The sequence below is a fragment of the Monodelphis domestica genome, chromosome 3, assembly GCF_027887165.1.
Source record: "Monodelphis domestica isolate mMonDom1 chromosome 3, mMonDom1.pri, whole genome shotgun sequence".
In the NCBI taxonomy this organism is placed as follows: domain Eukaryota; kingdom Metazoa; phylum Chordata; class Mammalia; order Didelphimorphia; family Didelphidae; genus Monodelphis; species Monodelphis domestica.
The window spans coordinates 288430404-288443681 of NC_077229.1; the positions used below are offsets into that span (position 1 = coordinate 288430404).

Below are 13278 nucleotides of genomic sequence, written 5' to 3' on the forward strand. Positions count from 1 at the left end.
AGCTAGGTGACACAGAGGATAGAGCCCCTGGAGTCAGGAAGACTTGAGTTCAAATCCAACCTCAGAAATTTACTAGCTGTGTAAATCTGGGGAAGTCACTTAACCCTGTTTGCCTCACTTTCCTCATACTTAAAATGAGCTGGAAAAGGAAATGAAATACCAAGCCACTGTATATCTTTGGCAAGAAAACCCCAACTGAAGTCACAAATCATTGACTAGGACTGAACAATGACAAACTTCAATAGGCTAGTTAATCATGCCTTTCCCTAGTCCCTCTCACCTCCTTCCCAAGAGGAAGGATGGGGGAAAGGGAGAAAATGGGGTGGGGGATGGGAGAAAGGGAGACAATGAGAGGAAGGGGATGGGGTGGAGAGGGAGGAGAGCAGGTGCACTTTCAAAATCAGCTCCTGTGCGTGTATCTACTCCTTCCTCTGTCTTCATAAGGGTAGTTCAGTTCTTTTATTCCTCCTCAAATGATAATATCCTTTCTGTGATATAGGGCTCTTTTTTATTCTCAGAATGGGTCTAAAGGCAGATAGGACCTCTCTGACTAAGGGTAAAATGGCTTATCAGCACTGGGACCTTCTCTATCTGTTCCCAGGTCAAGTCCTCTAGATTGATGATTTCCAAAGTGGGTTCCAGATCCCTCAGGGGACCTTGGCATAACCTTAATGGTTTTATGATCAACTAATAATAAGGTGGGGAAGGGTGTATCCCACTTTCCCTGAGGGCCAATATGTTCTAATATTTGTATTTCAAAATAACCACACTCCCTCATTCTTCTTCCTGTATATATGCTAACTCTCAACATCTTCCTTTCTTCCATGACAAGGGTCCTTCAAGGTGTTAAGAACCTACTCTTGACCAGAGCACAGGGAGCTGGCAGCCATGCAGGTGCCATTCAGAAAAGTCCCTGGAGCCCCCAGAACCCTGGCCCTCAGATCACTCCATGGCTGCAGCTTGGGTCCCTTTTGATAGCTCTGCATCTCTTTGGAGACTTGGTGCTCCAGGGCTGGTAGACTATAAGAACCTTCTTCACCTCTCATTTTTGATGGGACAATGAATCTCTCAGAATGACAGGATGGATGGATTATAAAATCCATAACAGATCTTATTACATTATCTTTCACCTCAAATCCTCCCCTCTTCTAAATTTCCCTGTTGCCCTCAAAGGCACAACTAATCACCCATGTTCCCAACCCCAGACTCATCCTCTGATTCCTTACTTTCATCTACCCTACACATCCAATTTGTTGGCAAATGTTGCCAGTCTGAATAGCTAGCATTCATATAACAACACTTCAAGATTTGTGAAGCACTCTGTCCATTTCATCTCATTTTATTCTCACAACAACCTTGGGAGATGAGTTATTTTGCAGATAAGGAAACTGAGGCAAAGAGCATATGTGACCTACATAGGGCCATGCAACTTCTGATTCTAGGTTCAGAGATGATTCTTTTCCTACCTACATGCCTCTCTCATTTCTCATACCATCTGGCTCTCTCTATTTGCCTGGTCACTATTTTAGTTCATGTCCTCTTTACCCTGGACGATGCTAATTGTTCCCCCCCCCCACTCTAATCTTTCCCACTCTGATGCATTTCCCACACAACTAGTCAAGCGATTTTTATACAGGTCTGACCATGTCACTCCTTTAATCCATCAAATCCAATGCCTTCTATTTACCCTAGGATTCACTATGATTTCATCGTTATCATGTCCTTTAAAATTTTTTATTTTTGCCTGTTTTAAATGTAGTCATATGATTATTAGTAAAGTAGTATATCACACATGTAATATATATGTCTACATAATTTATGAATCATATCAATTATAAATAAGTAAATAGGTACTAGGAATATGTGTTCAAGAATTCTTTGTTGATTGAGGTCTGTGATCAAAAGTTTGGAGAATGTTACACAAGACCTTATCCCGTCTAGTCTAGGTACCCAGCAAAGACAAAAATGAAACAGTTGCTGTCCTCGAGGAACTTCTATTCCATTAGGCTATATTGCTGCCTTCTCATCTGTGTTCACTGGAAGGAGTGCTCCATCAGCAACTGAAAGAAAGAAGCTATAGCAGACAGCAGCCTGGGGGTTCCATGTTTAACTTGGTGATGAGCATTGAGTTGTTCACCATAAAGGGAGGAAGAGAAGGCACCTTTCTAAAGAGAAGGGAAAGGAGCTCCCAAGTAGAGGTGTAAAGGACAGGGAGTATGGCTTTAGTAGTAAGCGGTGAAGAGGGTAGAAATTGATGGTGAGTCAGTACACAAGAAACAGATTCTGAAAAGCATAACTTAAAGACTAAAGTTCTCCGATGTGGGCCAATGTAGGAATCAAGGATACACCGTCTCCAGGGGGTTGAAAACACATGGAGAGGCAGGATGCCAAAATGCAGGTGCAGCAGCAGCTGGCCAGTCACTAGGAGCAGCTGCTCCTGATCATTCCTCTGTCTCGCTCATTAGGAGCCGGGATATTTAAGGCAGGGTCAAAGAAAGGGCCCCTTGCTAGTGTTCGTTATACTAGCCCACTGAGTTCCAGGCAAGCCAGAGTGATTATTTTACACCACAGCAGTAGGTTTATGGTTCAGTAAACAAGGACACGGTCACAGATCCAGGTGAGCTCCTGCATTAATAGTAGTCTTGAATTCCATCTTTATCTGTCCTTGTGTGAAAGTTTTTTATAACTCCTTGGGATTTCCTTCCATTTGGTTTCCTTGCCTAAAATTTCTCCCCACTCCAATCCAGCCTCCATGTTGGTCTGCCAAAATAATCTTCCCTAAGTTTAGATTTGACCAATAAATTCCAGTGGCTCCCTATTGCCTCCAGGGTAAAATAAAAATTCCTCTATGAATTTTTAATTTTAAATCTCCCCCCCCCACCCTAACTTTCAAATTCCCTGTTCATCACAGAATATAGCTCTTCTCACTCTTAGCTAATGAGAATAGTATGCTACTGGTTTGGGGACAGAGGGTCTCCTGATATAGATCTTTCTTCTTTGGCATAGATTCTATGTTAACATTACCCTAGCCCATGTTAACCCTGGAGGCATAATTTTTTTAAACAAAAAAGAGTTAGTATAGGACCAAGATGTTGCTACCACTATCTCTTCCTATGTTTGTATTATTTGATACTTCACTAGAAAGTGGCCCCTTTCTTCAGTGATGAAGGTCTACTCACCCTGAATACTTGGAATACTTGGGGATTAATTGTTGTTGTTGTTTTTTTTGTTTTAGAAAATTTTATTTAGTCAATTTAGAACATTGTTCCTTGGTTACAAGATTCATGTTCTTTCCTTCCCCTCCCCCCACTCCTTCCTGTAGCCAATGCACAATTTCACTGGGTTTTACACATGTCCTTGATCAGAACCTATTTCCCTGTCATTGACGTTTGCACTAGGGTGATCATTTAGAGTCTACATCACTTGGGGATTAATTGTAAATATTCATTGGCACTGTCTCCAAGCCTGCCTTTGTTCAAGATGAGAGGATCCATAACTACAACATCTTGAACCAGCGTGAATCCCTTTGGAAGCTGTTGCTATCCAGGACAAGCCCTCAAATATAAGCAGGATCTGATGATAGAGTTTTCCAATTATAGCTCAAAATGGATGAAGGGACAAAAGCAAGTGGCAATGGAACAAGATAAGGATGCCATCCAGCTTTACAGTGCAGTGGACCAATCCAGGAGTTCATCCAGCCCCCCTCAATTAATTGCTGGCATGACAGTGGTGAACTGGACCACCCAAATAGCATGGTAGTGAGAAGCACCTGTACATGACAATTTCATTGAGTACACAATAATTTATGCAGTAGGGTGACATTCAAGCCTATGATCACAAAGTATGGAAAAAGTCCTTTTATGGGCTGTAACCACTGAGGATCCCACTTATATCAAGCCTCAGGAGAAGAGATTCCTAGAAAAAAATTCAGTCTGGAAGTCATGCTTATAGGAGTTTAGAGAAATAACTGGTTGAATTTTAAATAGGATGTCTTGGACATCTCACTACTTGGGGCAATTTGCTTTGATAACTCTGGAGTGAAGTGACTTTTGCCATGGTAGAATCATGGTGGCTGGGGCAATCAAGGGCTACCTTGATTATCTAGGTTACCTCAGTAACCTACGCAGCAGGAGGAAACATCAGCCTGAGCTTCAGTCTAGGAAGGGATTTGCTGCCTCACCTACTGCAACAAAAACCTAACCCTCACTGTAGACCTTGCCTGAAGGACAGACTCCTTGCACTCAGGGGAACAGACCAGTCTCTGGTCAACCCTAGCTCCCCTTACCAGGGCCACCCCTCCTTTATAACTACTCATTCTGTAAGGGTTTTCCCCTGCAGTAGGGTCTCCCATTTTCCCAATTGGCTATGGAAAACTAGTAGAAAGGCTCCCAATATCAAGCAGTACTTGAAACTTTCTTATTGGCTGTTGACTCCAGACTCAAGAAAACACTACCTCAAGCATGAACTTTACCAGTGTCCGTAGTGCTCTCTTCTCTGTCTTTGGTGGCTTTTTCCCTGCCCAGGAGTTTGGCTTTAATTTTTCCTGGTTGATTTGAATCCCCCCTTCTTTCTCTTTTTGACTAATCCACTACTTTTTAAAAATCCTTATCTTCTGTCTTAGAATCGATAATAAATATTGATTTTAAGGCAGAAGAATGGTAAGGACTAAGTCAGTTGACAAGTGACTAGGAAGGGTCTAAGTCCACATTTGAACCCAGGACCTCCCATTTCCAGGTCTGACTCTCTTTTCATTGAGGCACCTAGCTGTCCCTCTCATCCATTACTTTTTGAAGGGAGAAAGGAAGGTGAAAGACAGGGTATCTCTATCTTGCCCAGGCTGGAAGTACAACTGCCACTCATGGGCCCAGTTGCAACTGATCAGCAGAAAAGGTTTAACCTGCTTTGGTTTTTCTGACCAAGGTAAGGTTTTCTCTCCCATGGCAGACTGGTAGCCCTTTTGCAGAAAGGTGACATAGTGAATAGAGTACTAGATCTGGATTTGGGAAGAACTGAGTTCAAATCCAATCTCAGATATTTACTAGCTGCTTGACTGTGGGCAAGTCACTTGATATCTGCTTATCCCAGTTTCTTCAACTGTAAAATGGGTATTATAATAATAGCGTCAACTTCCAGGGTCATTCCAGGTGGTTCCAGGTCCAGGTCCAGGTCCAGGAACAAATAAAATATTTCTAAAGCACTAAGCAAAGTTCCTAGCACAAGGCAGACACTTAAAATTCTTTCTCCTTACTCCCTTTACTCCAAGGGGATTACTGTATTGGTGGTGGACTTACTGTGAACACCCCAATTGGTTTTTTCAGCCCTTCTGAGCTCAGAATTGAAAGAGATCCATCAGCCTCAATCTTCCTAGGAGCACGGTTTACAGCTGTATACCATCATACCCAGATATTAATATATTCCTGCCTTTACCATGGGGGCATATGGTTAGAAGGTGTCATGCTAAGCATAATGCCTACTGGGGGAATTGAAATCTTTGGCTAATTACAAATCATATGAGTTTAGTGCTCATGTGCCTCTGTACCAACTTCTTTGCCTCCTAGACCCGGAACCACCTAGCCTCCTATTAATCAGTCACTCAATTCTCATGTCAATTATTCAAGCTAAATTATCTGAAGCTGGGCACCCTCTAATTGGTCTTTTGCTTTTGCTTCAACCTTCTCTTTGAAAAAATGTCCAATAACACAATCCCATTCCATCCTAAGAGGACCTTTGCCTATATTAGTTCATTGATAACATTCAATTCAAATCAGTTCTGGGGCAGCTAGGTGGCACAGTAGATAACTTGCTGGGTCCAGCGTCAAGAAGACTTATCTTTATGAGTTCAAATATGACCTCAGACACTTTCTGGCTATGTGACCTTGGGCAAGTCACTTAACTCTGTTTCAATTTCCTCACCTATGTAAAATAGCTGGAGAAGGAAATGGCAAACTACTTCAGTATCTTTGCCAAGAAAACCCCAAATGTGATCACTAGAGGTCAGACATGGCTGAAATGGTTGAAATGTCTGAATAGTGACAAAGATCAATTCTGCTATTGGAAGCCTAGTCTCTAGGTGGCTGCATTGAGCTAATAATGGGGTTGGATGAGATCTCGATATAGTGCAAAGCACATTGGTTTGGGCACTAGAGGACCCAAGATCACTCAGCTCTAACTCTTATTCTTCATGTGAGTGGAGAAATCATTCAATCAACAAATTAACAAGTCATTTAATCTCACTGGGCCCTGGACCTTAGTTTGCTAATTTGTAAAACAGAATAGATTGCCCACAAAGTCCCTTCTGGCTCAAGCTCTGTTTCCTCAAGTTCTTTATAGCCCTTACAAGAACTCCATCTTGAACCACAGATATCCTCAAACAGGGGGCTCCATTCTTCTCTTGAGAATCTGTCCAATCTTGGCAAAATCTCAGGAGGGGGTCTAAATTTGGTGATGGCAAATGTCAGCCTACTGGTCTGTGACAAAGGGATAGAGTTGGGTGGTAAATGCCAACTGTAAGTGAAATAATAAGATCTTTTACGGCCATCCCTTTATTGGCCATTTCTCTATGAAGTTTAGATGACAATATCTGAGGTTTTGTTTTAAAGCTGGATTTTATGGTGTGCACTGAGAAATCCCAAACTTTGAAAATATGAGCTTGATTACCATGCTAGCGTACCAAGTATACTGCTATTGTATTTAACACAACACTCTGTTCATGTGGTCAACTAATGGACAATGAAGCAAAAGGAGCATGTGCCCACAGTTTTTGTCTTTACTGTACCATGAGCACAAAATGTTTTTTTTTTTTGTATGTTTTGTTTTTAAGAGACTGATAAGATTTCACCTATGAAACTTGCACCAGGAATTTTGACTCTTGAATATATAGACACACATAGGTGTATGCACAAGGAAACAATGGCAGCTAGGTGGACAGAGCACCAGACATAAATCTGGCCTTAAGGTACTTGCTAGCTATATGACCACAGGCAAGTCATTTAATCCTGTTCACTTCAATTTGTAGAATGAGGACAATAACACTTCACAGGGGTGTTGTGACAATCAAATGAGATAAGCACTTAGCATAGTTTCTGGAAGACAGTAGGCACTTAATAAATGCTTTTTGATAGATATCCTTCTAAAACACTTAGCCAATTGCCTGGCCCATAAAAATACTTATCTAAATTTTTAGCTGCAATTGTTACTAAACACTCAATAAATACGTGCATTTATCCATCTATATCTAGCTATCTATTTTTTTAAACCAGGCCTGGAATTCATAATTGCCACTGAAGGATTTCCTCTTTTAGTGCTTATTATTGTTTTGTTATTTCAAATGTGCCTGACTTTTCATGAACTCATTTTGGGTTTTCTTGGCAGAGTTATTGGAATGGTTTATCATTTCCTTTTCTAGCTCATTTTACTGATGAGGAAAGTGAGGCAAACAGGGTTAAGTGATTCACCTAGGAGAGTGATGAGGAATCTTTTAGAGACTGAGTGCCCAAACCACAACTCTCATGCTGCCTGTGAGCTACCCACTTACCCCAAACAGGGGAGGGATGAAATGCTTCCATTGAGCTGCTGGGCAGAGTGAAAGGTGATGGGAGAAATATCTTCAGGCTCATGTGAAGAGGGGAAAGGGAGCAGTCCCCTCTAGCATGCTCTAGCACCTGTGCCATAGTTGTGCCAACATGGACCTAGTGTCACACAGCTAGTAAGTGTCTGAGGCTAGAATTGAACTCATTTCTTCCTGATTCCAGGCTCAGTGCTCTAGTCACAAAAGCACCTAAGCTGCCCCTTTTCTAGTGCAAGCGAACACTTTTCTGCAACTTAGAATCTTTGAGAGTTATATGGGAAAGTTATATGAAGAAGTTCAGTGATTTGTTCAAGGTCCCCCAGCGAGTTTGTGTTAGAGAAAGGACTTAAACTCAGATCTTCTAACCATTAATCCATGCTGCCTTTTGTCGGCATCTCATACACACAGACTCCTATTGTACATATACTATACATATGCGTTTGTATTTGGTTGGTCCCGTTTCATTAGTATGGGGAATTCCTGGCTATGGATGCAGAAGTCCAATTCATCTTTAACTAAGTTGCCTGGGAGTGTCAAGAGGTTAAGTCACTTAAGACACAGAGAGTAGTTTTAGAAGGAGGACTCGAAACCAGATCTTCTTGACTTGAGGGGCCATTCATGATCTACTAAAACATGTCATTTCACATATATTTATGTACACTTGTGTATGTATGTGTGAGAGAGAAAAAGAGAGATCGAAACAGAGACAGAAAGAGACGGCACGGTGAAGTGTGTCATAATTCCCACCAGAAGTCAATGCTTTCTGAAGTGTGCCCCTTCATAACCCTTCCACATGCCTGGATGGTCATGGTAGAAAGGGAACATTTTAGGCTCTATTTGGTTGACAGTCTGCTTTTGTAGGATCTTTTGTCAGTCCATCTTACTTCCTTAATATCCTCAGCCCTTCCATCCCCTAATACCTGACAGATAGTAAGAGTTTAATATGTTTGCTGACTGACTGAGTGCAAGGGCAGAGATGCTACCATACTCATCTAAAGAACACAGCAGAGGACAGCAAGGTGGCACAGTGGGTGGAGTGCCAGTCCTGGAGTCTGGAGAACCTGGGCTCCAATCTGACTTAACTATGTGACCTTAGTCAGGTAACTTAATCCTGTTTGCCTAGCCCTTGCCCTTCTGTCTTAGAGTTGTTATTAAGACAGAAAGTAAGAGTTGAAAAAATGATAATAAAGAACACAGGTGAGCTCTTATTTTGAAAGTTAGGGTTTCTCATTGCGGCAGATGAAACTGTGGAAGTCAGAGCTCCTGGTGGGCGTTCTTCCTGGGGATTTTGAAAGACGGTTCCAATTTATTCAAATAACTCCGTTTAAAAGAGCTCAGTGCCTGTTTAGTTCAGCTCAGCCCTGGATGAAGGTGCGCACCACTTGTCACACAGACACTGTGAATTGGCTCAAAAGATAAAATTTCAAAATCATGCTGACACTTTTTGGAGATGACTAGCCCCTCCAACAGCCATTTAAATGAGGAGTTATATCAGTGACACCAGGACTATCAGGAGTCCTCAGTCAGAAGAAGGGAAACAGCTTCCCTCCAGATTCAATAATTCAGGACTGATTTAATATTCACCAAGAGATATTCAGATACTGGCAGTTTTGGTTTTGTTCAGCACTTCCCTTCCCCCATGCTCTCTTGATTAGGGGCTTAGGACATGACAAAGTGAAAGAGTAAATGGGCTACATAAAAGGCTGATAAAGTTACATTTTAAAAGAACAAACTCCTGATCTCTAATATCTCGCTTCTAAGAAATAGCACAGCATGGGGCAGCTAGGTGGCTCAGAGGATAGAGAGCCAGGCATAGGGATGGGAGGTCTTGGATTCAAATTTGACTTCAAGACACTTCCTACCTGTGTGACCCAGGGCAAGTCACTTAACCCCTATTTCCTAGTCTTTACTGCTCTTCTGCCTTGGAAACAATAATTAATGAAATAGCACAGCTACCCTAAATGGGCTAGTTGATCTCTCTCAGGGAATGACAGACTTTGATCTCGAAGGAACAACAAAAGCCATCAGATTTAAACCCCCATTTTATATATGAGAAACATGAGGTATAGAAAATTAGATGATTTGCTCAGAGTCTGTAATTCTATTAATGGCAAATAATGGCTAGCATTTTTTATAGTTTTTCATAAACACTATCTGGTTTTATCCTTACAAAACCTTGGGAGGTTGGTGTGATTATTTTTTTGAAATTAATTAATTTGCTCTATTAAAATTCCCAGATATCTCCCTTCCTCCCTCTCTCCCTCCCCACACTAGAGAAAATCTTTGACAAAAAGATATATGTAAAACTATGTCCAGTTTGTTTCTATTCATCAGTTCTTCCTCTGGAATAGGTGCTATTAACTCCATTCTACAGATGAGGAAACTATGGCACAGAATGCCTTAGCTATTATATGGCTAGTAAGTGTCTGAGGCTGGATTTGAACTCAGGACTTCTTTACTCCAAGTCCAATTCTCTATTCCTTGCATCACCTAACTGCCTATGGATCTGAGGGGGGAGTTGAACTCAGTTCTCTCAGATTCCCAGTCCAGTGACCTAGCCACCACACTCTGATGGCTCTTGTGGGAGAGTCAGAGGATATGGATACTGAGAAAGTTAAACCAGGTATTATAATAAATTGTTATAGTTGGTAGGTGTTAGAGTTTAGAGGTCATATTCTCTTTTTCCTCACTTCTCACCTCCCTCCCCAACAATTTAATTGATGAAAAAATCAAGGTCCAGAAAAAGCTAAGTGAATTTTCCAAGGTCCCAGAGATAGGCAGGGCCAGAATTTGAACCCAGCTCTTCTGACACTGCTTATCATGCTATAACACACTTGTCCTCTAAGTTTAGCTGCAGCCTCTAGAGTAGGGTGGAAGGGATTAATAGTAGAACTTTTAAAATTTATAACATCTCCCTGAATTAGAATGGTAAATACTATTTTGTGGGGAGGAAGAATAATCTTTTTTTTATCATTACCTTCTGTCTTAGGATCAGTAAGTATCAGTTCTAAGGCAGAAGAGTGGTAAGGGATAAGAAGTTGGAGTTAAGTGACTTGTCCAAGGTCATACAGCTACTTGGAAGTACCTGTTGGCAGATTTGAATTCAGGTCCTCCCAACTCCAGGTCTGGCACTCTATCCCCTATACTACCTAGCTGTTCTGAGGAAGCAGCAAAAAGCAGCAAAAAAAGCAAAGGTAAAATTTAAGATAGTTTTTTCACATTTATTACATAGGAACCAATATGATGCAAATTAAGGGTTAAGAAAGAAAGATGAGATGATGAGGCACAGCATAGTTTGCCTTGGATACTTCATTTCATGTTTTTAGCTTTGGGGCATTCAAATAGGTGCTAGAATGAATTGATTGTCTCCCTGAAAAATGCCAGATCGCCCCCTGAAAAATATGTACTGGTATAATGGGGGTGGGGTTCAGGTTTATTAGTTATCATTTAAAATATGATATATTTGTATGCAGAGTGATACATGGATCACTATAGTGATGTAGAAAAATGAAAATAAAACATCCTTATTAAAAAAAAGAAACTATGATTTAAAAAATCCCCATTAGTGGGTCGTGCTGTTTCTTTGTCACACTTTATTTTTGATCCAGGTGACAAAAGGAGCAGCCTGCAAAGCCTTAACTGTGATTCACTTGAATTCGCCCCTTACTCAGGGTGTATGTGTGCAGTCATGAAATACTCCATTTAGTTCAAAGGCAGGATAACTTGTGCAGTAAGTAAGTGGAGAACTTCTAGTAGATGGTATTCCTGTCAGTTTCCTGGTAATGCCTCCAATCCATCACAAATGGGATAGCTCAGCGGAGAGGCTATCAATATCCAAAAGGTTCTTGTTTCTAATCCAACCTTCCCCACATGAAATGTATGTGATAGTCAGAGGGTACAAACCCAACCTCCTGCCTGCATCAGAAGAGATTTGACAATAAGGCTGAAGGGTTTTTTCTCCAAAGGCTGTCCCATTTCCCCCCTTTCTCTCAATAGAAATGGTCTAGAGGGTAACGGGGATTGGTTTTCTTTAAGATTTTGAGAAGTGAACAGATGTAACAATTTTCTATAATTTGGTTTGGTGCAGATGCTGAAATGGCGCATTCACAATAAAATATATGCAGTATATGTAATTTCATCTGGATGTTCTGGGGTTTTAAAGCAAAAATGTGTACCTGCAAGCTGTTTTATGGTTTCTCAGTCATAATTGTCTCTGTTACACAGGCTGCTACAGAGGCAGTTCCTTCTTCATGTGCAAGCTTTTAAACAATATCTTGATAATTGTGTGTATTTCACAAGGCATAGTCTTTCTTCTCTGAGTTTAGCTCAGAAACATGTAAAATGACTTAATTTCTCTTTGTAGTAAATTTATGAAGAAAACACATCAAAAAGGGGACTTGGAGACAATCTGTACAAGCAACATGAGGGCTACAGAGACTAGAACAGAACCAGTTCAGAAGAGGGCAAAAATTCTAGGTTCCAATCCCATCCCTGATGGTTATTCTCTGTGTGACTTAGGATAAGTCACTAAAACTTCCTGAGCTTCCGTAAAATAAAGGAATTAGGCTAGATGGCTTCTGAGATTCCTCCCAACTCTAGAGCCATGAACTAGAAAGAAGCTGTAGCTGAAACACTTTGGAAAAGGGCTGGAAAAAATAATGTTCACTTCCTGTCACTACTTTATTATAATAAGAATGGGAGGGAGATGGTGGAAATGATGGTTAAAATCCCTAACAGCTGCTGTTTGATATCTTTACTCCAGAGAATATGTGCTGCTGATGGTGGTAGCATTTCTCGAGGGAGATGGAAAGAATGTGGAATCAGAACATCATGGAGAAATGAAATATCCAGAATGAGTGTCAATGCTGTGTGCCCTCAGCTGACTGTGCGATTGACCATCCAGATATTGGCTCTAAGTCTGACTGCTCTATTTATTACTCAGGGCTTCACAGAGGCATATTTGCAGAGCCAAGCAAGGAAGGGGATAGTTCCATGCTAAAGGTTGGATAGTTACCATTGGGATTCCATTGGTCTTCTCCTCCCAACACGAACAAGAAGTTTTCCACTTCTACCACACAGTGATGGGCACTGTTATAGGGCATAACTGTGGGGGAAAAAGATGAAAAAATAAAACACCATCAAGATGTATATCATTTTCTATCTTAGAACTTGATAACTTGGCATACCCGTTATTTGACTTAATCAAGGCGTGTGAAATCTGAGACTACAAACAGTGGAAGGGAGCATGAGGCAGTAAAGCAGGGCACGTGTGAATCTCGAGCTATGTACACAGGGGATCAGTGGTGTGTTGACAGCAGTTTCAGATCCAGCCCCTTTTGATTAATTTTACATAATGTTATTCCACAAATTGCTGCAGAACAGCCAGCTTCTCCTTCTTTACTTTCTCAAGAACTCATTTTGTCACTTGCTTACTTAACGCACATCCCTAAGTACCTGATACATAGATGGCATTCTTGGGGGGGGGGGTGGAGGGGAAGGATAACGGGCATATCACAATGGCCAGGTATCATTTCCTGGGGAATGCTGTGTTACTGTAACCTTGAATATACACCAAAAACGGTTAAGATACTCAGCCTAGCCCGGTTTTTTCTGGCATGCTTTCCATAAGCAGACTCAGGGTGCTTGGTAGCTTTCTATTCCACAGCAATGAACAAGCTGCATTTCCATACAGTTTGAAGTTTTTAAATTAA

At 41.2% G+C, this 13278-nt stretch overlaps 1 protein-coding gene across 1 annotated transcript in view; it reads right to left on the reverse strand.

Moving 5' to 3' along the window:
• KLHL14 (kelch like family member 14) overlaps positions 1-13278 on the reverse strand; it is a 134626-nt gene that overhangs the window by 24025 nt on the left and 97323 nt on the right. The window contains exon 3 of the mRNA XM_056823858.1: positions 12582-12671. Within this exon, the coding sequence (XP_056679836.1) occupies positions 12582-12671 (90 nt within the window). The remainder of the gene's footprint in view (positions 1-12581; positions 12672-13278) is intronic.